The sequence below is a fragment of the Dipodomys ordii genome, unplaced genomic scaffold (genome assembly GCF_000151885.1).
Source record: "Dipodomys ordii isolate 6190 unplaced genomic scaffold, Dord_2.0 Scaffold2, whole genome shotgun sequence".
NCBI classification, from domain to species: Eukaryota; Metazoa; Chordata; class Mammalia; order Rodentia; family Heteromyidae; genus Dipodomys; species Dipodomys ordii.
This window is the reverse complement of record NW_012267218.1, coordinates 768,231-778,514: the sequence shown is the minus strand read 5'-3', so window position 1 is coordinate 778,514 and position 10,284 is coordinate 768,231. Positions and strand designations below refer to the sequence as shown.

The window sequence follows — 10,284 nt, the reverse complement described above, 5'->3', positions numbered from 1 at the left end:
GGGGGGAGGGCAGGGGATGCCCAGCCAGGAGCATGGTGGGGGGGAGGGGCAGCCCACCGCTGGCTGTCCAGGACCAGGTTCTTCTGGCCTCTGGACCGTGGGCTTCCCCGTGGAGCTGGGCGCCTGGCGGCCTGGCACATCCGCTGGAGGGCAGCCTTGGAACCCTGCCCATGTGTGTCACGTACCCTCAGGTCTGAAGGACTGGGAGAAGCGGCTCATCATCTCTGACCGGGCCCACCTGGGTAAGGACCCCCCATGGCCAGTGGTCTCTGCCCCAGGACCCGAGAGCCCAGGCCCTGCCTTGCTCACACAGTCCTCGCCGCCTTCCAAGAGCTGTGGGGGGAGCGTGGGGGGGTGGGGGGCGGAGAGGGGGGCTGGGCTGGGGGCTGCGGGCCTTGTTTGCAGGCAGCTCTGCTACACTTGTGTGACTTGCATGGGGCAGAGCGGAGCCGGGGCTTCTGGAGGGCAGGCACCTGCTTCTGGCCATGCGTCTGATGGCCAGGCCCTCACCGTGAGCCTCTGTCCCCTGCCACAGTGTTTGACTTCCACCAGGCAGTGGACGGGCTGCAGGAGGTTCAGCGCCAAGCTCAGGAGGGGAAGAAGTAAGTGCCTGGCTCTCCCATGGCTCCCAGGACTGGACCTGGGGGAGGAGGGGCCTGGCCTGGCGTGGGGGAGGCTTCTGCAGGGGAGGGGCGGGCCCTGCTGATCACACACACTCTGCACTGCACTCTCCCGCTCACACACCTGCACACACAAGCACGCATGCTCACACGTGTTGCCGGCCCCCATGGCCGCACACACACACACCTGCACGAACGCGGTGGCAGTGGCAGCCTCCAGCCTCCCGGGCTTGGCTTTGGGGTGCGGGGCTCAGCCGCCATCGCCATCCCGGGAGGCAGCAGCCAAGGCACCCCAGGCCTCACCTGCCGCGCCAGGCAGAAGCCAGCAGGACAGCGTGGACAAAGCCACCGCTGGGCACGCGGGGGGAGGGCAGGGTCCCGGAGCCCCGCCGTCCTCCACCTCCCAGCCTTCGTTCAGGCCGGCCTCGGCCCCCGCAGGCCGGAGCCAGCCCAGCGGGGCTGCTCCTCACCAGCTCACGCGCCTTTCAGCATAGGCACCACGAAGAAGGGAATCGGACCCACGTACTCCTCCAAGGCCGCCCGGACCGGCCTCCGCATCTGCGACCTGCTGTCAGATTTCGATGAGTTTTCCACCAGGTACCCAGCCCAGCAGGCAGGCATGGGGGGCTGCAGGGGGGCTGGGAGCCCCAGGCGGGCCCTGTGAGGAGGGACAGGCGCGGGGGCTGGGAGCCCAGGCGGGCCCTGTGAGGGATGGGGCCTGGGGGCTGCAGGGGGGCTGGGAGCCCCAGGCAGGCCCTGTGAGGAGGGACGGGCTGCAGGGGGGCTGCAGGGGGGCTGGGAGCCCCGGGCGGGCCCTGTGAGGGACGAGGCGCGGGGGCTGCAGGGGGGCTGGGAGCCCCGGGCGGGCATGGCGTGCCACACACCATGCAGTCAAAGCAAGGCTCTCCCTGCAGATTCAAGAACCTGGCCCTCCAGCACCAGTCCATGTTTCCCACCCTGGAGATAGACGTTGAAGGTCAACTGAAAAGGCTCAAGGTCAGCCATGGACAGAGACCCAGTGCCGGGGGAGGGGGCAGAGTTGGGGCCTCGGGCCTCGGGTGCCCTGGGCTGGCAGGCTTGGTGGGGGGCACCCCCTTCCCCGCCTGCAGCCTCCCCTTGGCTGGTCTTCCCAGGGCTTTGCCGAGCGGATCCGACCCATGGTGCGAGACGGCGTCTACTTCATGTATGAGGCCCTCCACGGGCCCCCCAAGAAGATCCTGGTGGAAGGCGCCAACGCAGCCCTTCTTGACATCGACTTCGGTATGGCCCGTGGGCCTGGGCAGACCTGTCCACCAGGCTGGCCACGGAGAGCTGGGCAGCAGGGCCAGGCCCCAGGGGACGGGCTGGCCACCAAGAGCCTGGCAATCCAGGGATGAGGCCAGACCACCTTGAGGCCACAGTGCCAGGCACAGCAGCGAGCTGTCCGTTTATAGGGTGCGGTGGGGGAACTGGGACAGGGACCGGGTGGGGACGGGGACCGGGTGAGGGTGAGGACGGGGAGGGGGGATGGGGACGGGGGGGTGGGGGGCTGGGCTCCTCTTGTCTCCCCACGGCTGCCTGCAGGCTTCCCTTGCCTCAGCCTTCACGAGGGCAGCCTCCCATCCTCACTCCCAACGCCTGTGAGCGCCAAGGCCCCAGCACCGGTGCCCTCGCAGGCCCTGCCAGGCACAGCTGCCCATACCCTGGCTCTGCTGCCCCGCCCCCACCGTGTCCAGCCACCCACTGCCCTTTGCTCAGAGGACCTGGGCCGGGGGCGGGAGGATGAGGTGACGCCGCCTCCGTCTCGCAGGGACCTACCCCTTCGTGACCTCCTCCAACTGCACGGTGGGCGGCGTGTGCACGGGCCTAGGCATTCCCCCCCAGAACATCGGCGATGTGTATGGCGTGGTGAAAGCCTACACCACCCGCGTGGGCATCGGGGCCTTCCCTACCGAGCAGATCAATGTGAGTCGGGGCCTCGGGCTGCAGGTGGCAGGGCCGCGGGATGCTGTGGACCCCACTCCTCACCCGGCGTGATGCCTCACCTCCGGTGCGGCCAGGGTGTCGGACGTCAGGAAGGGGCCTGGAAGTCCAGCCTGCTTCACCACATCAGCACCGATGAGACATGGTGGGGAGTGCAGTACGCACGGGGGGTGGGGGCTCGTGTATACCCAAGTATCTGAGGCCCATCGACGAGTGAAGACCCTCAGAACATCCAGAAAGAAAGGTTACTGGGGTTGGGCTGCAGCTGTTTTGGAGGGCCTCGGGAGCCTGAGCTGCTGTTCCCAGAATCAGAGCTAGCAGCAGAGCACCTGGCTTCCAGTCGGGAGCTCCCCTCCAGGGGCGTGGCCACATCTAGAGTGGCCAGGGGACTCGACAGCCCAGCCCCACCTTACCTACCCGCACTGAGCAGGAGGGAGCAGGGAGGGAAGCCACCCGCACTCAGCCCATAAAGCAAAGCCAGCCTTCTAGAGTGTTCAGAAGGGCTGCCAGCCCAGAACTGCATGGGTGCACCAGGCTGGGACATGGAGGTTGTTCTATGGGGTAGAGGGGTGTTGAGGATTCTTGTGCAGAGGAGGAAAGTGGGGAGGAATAGGGAGTGAGGGAAGGGGAGGAGGAAGAGAAGGGGCTGAGGAGGAGGGCAGAGAAGAGAGGAGAAAAGGGCAGAAGGGAAGAGGGGGAAGAAAGAGGAGGAGGAAGGGGGAGAGAGAGGAAGGCAGGTGCACAGCAGGGCTGGACATCCTCTCTCTTCTCACCCAGGAAATTGGAGAACTGTTACAGAACCGTGGCCATGAGTGGGGAGTGACCACAGGCAGGAAGAGGCGCTGCGGCTGGCTGGACCTGATGATCCTGAGATACGCCCATATGGTCAATGGATTCACTGCGTAAGCAGCCCTCTGGACACCCCACCCCGGGGCAGCCTGTCCATCCCCATAGGGACTCCTGGACCTGGACACCCACAAGGCCTGCAGAGCTCAACCCAGAGTCTGAGGGCCACAGCATCTGTGTGGGACCCTTGTCGATGGAGAGCTGTCCCTGGGCTACTGGCATGGAGGCAGGCCCAGGGGTCCCAGTGAAGATAGGGCAGAAGGCGTCCACACAGGTGGACAGCAGCCCAGAACAAAGGTCATACCTTTGTCCTCAGCAGTCATGAACTTCTGCTGAGGCCACGTGAGGACTGGCGGGGGGTTGGTAGGGGTCACGTGAGGACTGGCGTGGGCCGGCAGGGGTCACGTGAGGGCCGGTGTGGTCTGGCAGGTACTCCTGGAGGGGCCTCCCCGACCCCTCCCACACACACACTGAGGGTTGCAGGGACCCTATCATTCATTCCCCACCATGTTCCAAGTGCAGTCCCTGGCCTTGTCTTGAGGCCTGAGGACATCCTTCCAAAGGTTTGGCAGATCCAAAGGGATGGCAGAACTAAGGAGCAGACAAGCTGGCAGGTGGACAACAGATGGCCATTTATTCCTGACACCAAGGGTCTGGGGTGGCATCAGGTGGGGAAGGGCCTGGTCTCTCAAGCTTTATCCTGCAGGTGGTGTCCTGAAACCCCACTGGGAACCCCCGAGGGGCAAGCAGACTCTGGCACCTCTAGCACAGAGAGGGCCACTGCCCCACAGCTCCCCTTGGTCACCAGGAGCTCATTTGGGGCTCCTAGGGAAGAACCCCAAAGAGAAAGGGCACAAGATATCATCCCCGTAAGGCAAAGTCCTACAGACAAGACAGCAGAGGAAGCTGTTTAGATTCACATCGCCACAGCCCTCCTCCCATGAGCTCCAAGGATCGAACCTTCCTTGCCATCTTCAGAATGTTGGAGTGATTTCCTGAGGGAGGGGCCGGGGTGGGGGGCGGGGCAGGGAGCAGAGAGGTCCCAAGGGTTTATGCAGTGTTATGGGAGCATTGGTGGCATGGTGTGCAGTGTCCCAGGGCTCTGTGCAGGTGATAGGAAGGGGATGTTGATAGCGTGGTATCTGAGTGGTCCCAGGGCCCTATGCAGGGGACGGAATAGGCAATGATGGCATGGTATCTGAGTGGGCTTCCTGATAGGAACGTCATAGTCAGGACAGCACTGCCCGGTACCTCTCAGCACACCACCTTAGGCTGATGAAGCCTGTCATAGAGGGTAGAAAAGAGAAAAGGGGCCAGGCCCTGGTGGCTCACGCCTGTCATCCTAGCTACTCAGGAGGCTGAGATCTGAGGATCATTGTTCAAAGCCAGCCCTGGCAGGAAAGTCCATGAAACTCTTATTTCCAATAAACCACCAGAAAACCAGAGGTGGCACTGTGGTCCAAGTGGTAGAGTGCTCGCCTTGAGTGGAAGAGCTGAGAGACAGCGCCCAGGCCCAGAGTTCAAGCCCCGTGATGGACACACACACACACACACAAAAAAAAAAAAGGGAGAAAAGAACTTGGGTTCCCTTAGACAGGGTGTACCAAGGAAGGAGCCGGGAAGGCCGTGCTGTGGGTGCCTTCTGTAGTTCTGTGCTGGCAGGCCCGAGGGTGGGCAGGCCTGAGGAGGCAGAGATCCCACCGAGGGCGTGCGACAGAGCAGATGCAGCAGGCGCCACAGACAGGCTCCAGACAGCAAGCGGGAAAGCGAGGCTGCTGGAGAGACGCCTCTAGTGTGGGAACGACAGGCGGGGGCTAGATGACTAAACGTGGCGCAGGCCCGAAGACATCCCTGCTCAGACCGCTGTCTTTGTGGTGCCACCCGATCTTTTCCCCATTCACTGTGGAGGAGAGGCCGAGGAGAGCGGCGGCAGCACAGTCACTGTCTTCTCTTGGCTTGGGGGCAGGCTGGCACTGACCAAGCTGGACGTCCTGGACGTCCTGGGTGAGATCAAGGTTGGCATCGCATACAAGCTCAGCGGGAGGAGGACCCCCTACTTCCCAGGTGTGTGAAGGGGCCGCGTTTCCCTGGTGTCGGGGGGGCTGCTTACCCCCAAAGACCTCGTTCCTTCCAGCTGGGCCTCTTGTGGGTCCTTGGGGAGACCAGGCGGGTCCCCAGGCAGCTGTAGGCACTCTCCAGTACCCTCCAGTGGTGAGGCAGCAGGGACAGGCCCCTGGGCCCCTAGCCTGCACTCTCTCGGGACACTGGCCCACCTGCCTTGTGATGAATGCATCTGGTCACTCCTTCTCCCAGCAGCTGCCCGGCGGGTGCCCCGGGCTGGGCCCCTGCCTAGGCCTGAGCAGGCCCAGAAGTGCCCCACGGCTGTGGCTGTCCTAGGTGACCAGGGCCCTCATCCCCGTGGCACTCATTCCAGCACTTTCCATCAGTAAGGGGGTGTTAGCATCCACTGTGAGCCAGGGGTCCGGGACTCAGGGTGTGGATCCTTGAGACCGCATCCGGGCTCAGTGCTCACGCAGGGCCTGGAGGCACTTCCGCTGCGCTGCAGGGCCCCGTCCCTCCTGGCTTCTCACCTGCTGAGTAGCTGCATTCGGGCACCACGCTCTGGCCTGGCAGGGTGGTCGGGGGTCCCCACTGACCCCATGTGTCCCCCAGCTAACCAGGAGATACTGCAGAAGGTGGAGGTGGAGTATGAGACGCTGCCCGGCTGGAAAGCTGACACCACGAGCGCCAGGAAGTGGGAGGATCTGCCTCCCCAGGCCCAGAGCTACGTGCGGTTTGTGGAGAACCATGTGGGTGTGGCAGGTGGGTGCCCAGGGGGCCCGGGCCCTGCCAGAGGGCCAGGTGTGGAGACCAGTGAATGTATCCGTGAAAGGCTGGAGCGAGGCACAGGTGCCTCCAGCCTGAGAAGCTGCAGCCAGGCGGGGCCCCGGGACCAGATAGAAGCACTAGCTGCCCAACGTGTGGACGGCGGGCAGGACTCACAGCTGTGAGTGTGGGTCAGAGGTCACTCAGACCCATGGCTGCCAGCTCATCCAAGACCGGGGGGCGGGGGTTGCTCTGCTTCCTGTTGTCGGTGGGCAAACCCCTACTGAGTGGTCTTTATCATTAGAAAATTAAAGAGTTTGCACTCGGAGAGCAGTGCCCCTTTGCCCAGTGGGTCGCGTGGAGACGCCACACTGGGTAGTCATGTGCTGTGACCCGCTCTGTTGTGCTTCTAGTCAAATGGGTTGGTGTCGGCAAGTCCCGAGAGTCCATGATCCAGCTGTTTTAGACCCAACAGAGCTGAGACCGGTCAGACAGACGGACGGCAGACTCCTCCCCAGCCAGCAGCAGCTGTGTGCTCCCTGCCCATACACCAGCGCCATAAGCAAAACATAGGAAAACTATTTTCTGAACTTTTATTTTTCTATGTAAGCCTTCAACTGAACCCACTGAATTCTATGATTTTAAACATCTGAAAGCCAGCACTGTCTACATTTTTAAAAACATTTGTGCTATCTAAAATGAGCCTAAGTGCTTGAAAGAGTCGGCACGCAAGCGGCATATCTCCTGTGACAACACACGGTCACATGGCACGTGTCCTGTGAGAACACACGGTCACATGGCACGTGTCCTGTGAGAACATATGGTCAGGTGGTACATGTCCAGTGATAATGGATCACATGACACACGTGTCCAGTAATAACAGTCACGTGGCGTGTGTCCAGTGATAATGATCACATGACGCATGTGTCCAGTGATAACAGTCACGTGATACGTGTCCAGTGATAATGGATGGGCGCGTCAAGTGTGTCCAGTTGGGGCCATGTTGTAATAAACATACCCAGAAGCCACTGAGTGAGAATGGTCATGGTTTGTTAGTCTTGATTTTGTCTTGTGGCTTTTATGCTAAGTGGTGACCACTCCCACGACCAGTCTTGGTGATGCTGCCCAGGGGAAAGGCCTGCCCGCAAAGAAACAGCCACTGCTCAGGGTGAGGGCTGCCGCTGGACAGAGGAGGTGGACAGACGAGATGTCAGGATGGTCCAAGCTGTCCAGCCTGTCACCAGCGGCAGCAACAGTATCACACATCCCCAGGCACAGGAGGGGTTACCCACTAAGCTGGGCCCAGTGGGCCGCAGACAACTGTAATACACCTGGCCAGTGTCACCCAGGAAAGTCTGTGTACCCACGGCCAACACCTGGCCTCAGCTAGCTGTCCTGGGTGTGTGTGCATGTACATGCGTGTATGCAGGCCAGCATTGTCTTCAGCTGACCATCCTGTGTGTGTGTGTGTGTGTGTGTGTGTGTGCGTGCGTATGCACATGTGTGTACAGGCCAGCACATCGTCCTCACTTGGCTTTTTGTGTGTATGCATGTGTGTAGACACTGGGTTTTGAACTCAGCCTCATACTCTCACTTGGCTTTTTTGTGCAAGGCTGGCACTCTGTCCCTTGAGCTTCTTGCTGGAGATCGTCCCATAAATCTGTGTGGCCAGCTTGTCAGTGGTTAGGGTGGTAGACGTCTAACTGGCTCTCTCAGAAACTTCCCTGCAGGCTAGGGTAGCACCAGGATCGCTGGTGGGTGGCGTGGGGTTAGTGCCATGATGGCTGCAGACAGGTCAAGATGGATCCCTGCATCTTGGTATCACTAAGCCAAGCCATGTTTGCCCAGAAAACAAAGCAGAGCAAGCTGAGGTAAGACAGACCAAGAATATGAAAAGTTTTTAAAGACTAATCACCTGGCTGGGTGTGGTGGCACAGGCCTGCCATCCCCGCTACACAGGAGTGGGAAGCAGAACCAGATTAAAAGCTGAGTGCTGTGGCTCATACCTGACGCAGTAACTACTCTGGAGACTAAGAATGGGAGTTCAGAGGCCTCCCAGCTCAATGTCAGCCAGGGCGGAAAAGTTTCTGAGGTGGGCACACGCCTGTCATTCTCGACTCCATGGGAGGCTAAGAGAGAGGATCCTGGTGCCAAGTCAGCTCAGGAAGGAAAGTATTTGAGTCTCCACCTCCACGGAAGAGTGGACGCAGTGACACAGGCCTGCAATTTCAGGGACAGTCAGAAGCCTAAAAGTAGGTGGATCGCAGCTCAGGCGCAATTATCCAGGAGGGAAGTCCTGTCCTAAAAACAATCACTAAAAAAGCAGGGCTAGAGTGTGGCTCCACAGTCACACAAACCTGTCCAATGATGCCCCTCCCCCATCTATGCAAGCACGCACGCACTGCATGCACAAGGATCAGATGCTGCTCCCCTCTCCCAATCTTAACCACCCACCTGAGTGCACTGCACACTAGAGCTGCAGCCCAGGTTGGACTTGCCAGGTGTCCTGGAGGGGAGTAATGCCATCCCCTATCTCCCCCCCCACCGCCCATGGCAGGCCCTTCCATGCCAGCTGGGCCACTTACCCAGAGCGCCTCTGCAGTTCGTTTAATTAAATCAGCCACTCCTTTACTGACTGAAGGCTTGCGGTGGCACCGATGGTGGTCTGTGCAGACTGGGACAGCGTGGGGAACATTTAGGAAAAGGCTTGACTGGCCCACACCCTGGAGAAGTCAATGCCAGCAACCGGGCAGAAACTTCAGTGACTCCATACCACACACACGGCCAAAATTTTTCAAATGGTGCTGAGATGGGTCTTGGGGCCTGGACAGGATGGGAAGGGGGGGGTGGCACCGTGCTCCTCCTGCTCAGGGTCACCATTGCGCTTGTCTTCCTGGGGCTCATTTTCCTCCATTACACAGAAGAGGGACAGGGTGCTTACCCATTTTCCAGTGGGCGATGTCTGGAGGGTGAGTTGAGGAAGGGGTGCCCTCCACCAGAGGAGAGACTTCACCGGAGAGGGCGCTGTCATTTGGGTAAAGATAAACTAGTGACTTGATCACGGTCGGGAATTCTCATAATCTCAAGTTGCCTCGATCGCCACTGTGCGTGTGGGGCTCATACTGGTGGCAGGCTCTGCCATTCGGCAGTCCCCAGGGCGGCCCAGCCCCGGCCCGGCGCGGCAGCTGGAGGCAGCTTGCTTGACTTGCAAGCTCCTTCCCCGGGCCCGGCCCAGGGCAGTGTGGGCCCGGCCCAGGGCAGTGTGGGCCCGGCCCAGGGCAGTGTGGGCCCGGCCCAGGGCAGTGTGGGGCCGGCCCAGGGCAGTGTGGGCCCGGCCCAGGGCAGTGTGGGCCCGGCCCAGGGCAGTGTGGGCCGCCTGGCTGCGGGGAAGGCTCTGGCCTGTGGGTCTCAGAACCAGAGAATGTGGCCCAGACAGTAGAGCGCCTGCTTAGCAAGCCAAAGGCCTAAATTCCCACCCGGTTCGTATCCTCCCCGCAAGGCGAGGCCTGGCTCGGGGCAGGCGGCTGAGGGGGGCCTGGGTTAGCGGGGAGCACGGCCGGCTCCGTGGGCACCCGCGGCCCGGGCCCGAGGAACCCCGGCCACACTGGGGCAGGAGAGGAAGGGCGCTGCACCGCTTCCAGCGTACCCCGATTTGAGAACCAGGAAGAAACCAGCCGAGGAACGTCACCAAGGGGCCGAACACACGACGAGTCTAGACCCCGCTGCCCGGGAGCCCCGCCCCCTCCCTAGCCCCGACCTATCCCGAGCCGCGCACCGTACGAGCCCCGCCGCCAACCTGGCCTTCAGCCTATCAGGCACCGGGCAAAAGCCCCGCCCCTTCGCGGTGTTTCCCGACCCCGGACCATCCCTAGGCATTTCCCGCGCCGTAGAGTCCCACCCCCAACTTGGACCCAGACCTATCTCGTGCCGCGCCTGGAATTTTGCCCGCCTCCTACCTCCACTCAGCCAATCCCGCGCCGCGCTCCTCCCTCGCCCCGCCCCGCCCTCTCCCTGTGGTTGGCGCGCGACT

General features: G+C 61.6%; 2 protein-coding genes across 2 annotated transcripts in view; both read left to right on the top strand.

Annotated features, from left to right (window-relative positions):
* Window positions 1-7,057, top strand: part of Adssl1 (adenylosuccinate synthase like 1) — a 12,721-nt gene extending 5,664 nt beyond the window's left edge. The window contains exons 4-13 of the mRNA XM_013012815.1: window positions 72-242; window positions 536-602; window positions 1,110-1,217; window positions 1,535-1,616; window positions 1,754-1,880; window positions 2,410-2,564; window positions 3,360-3,484; window positions 5,395-5,492; window positions 6,102-6,251; window positions 6,668-7,057. Of these exons, the coding sequence (XP_012868269.1) occupies window positions 72-242; window positions 536-602; window positions 1,110-1,217; window positions 1,535-1,616; window positions 1,754-1,880; window positions 2,410-2,564; window positions 3,360-3,484; window positions 5,395-5,492; window positions 6,102-6,251; window positions 6,668-6,720 (1,136 nt within the window). The 3' untranslated portion in view covers window positions 6,721-7,057. The remainder of the gene's footprint in view (window positions 1-71; window positions 243-535; window positions 603-1,109; window positions 1,218-1,534; window positions 1,617-1,753; window positions 1,881-2,409; window positions 2,565-3,359; window positions 3,485-5,394; window positions 5,493-6,101; window positions 6,252-6,667) is intronic.
* A 2,155-nt stretch (window positions 7,058-9,212) lies between these two features.
* Window positions 9,213-10,284, top strand: part of Siva1 (SIVA1, apoptosis-inducing factor) — a 6,438-nt gene continuing 5,366 nt past the window's right edge. Inside the window, exons 1-3 of the mRNA XM_013012804.1 lie at window positions 9,213-9,223; window positions 9,411-9,655; window positions 9,896-10,140. Of these exons, the coding sequence (XP_012868258.1) occupies window positions 9,213-9,223; window positions 9,411-9,655; window positions 9,896-10,140 (501 nt within the window). The remainder of the gene's footprint in view (window positions 9,224-9,410; window positions 9,656-9,895; window positions 10,141-10,284) is intronic.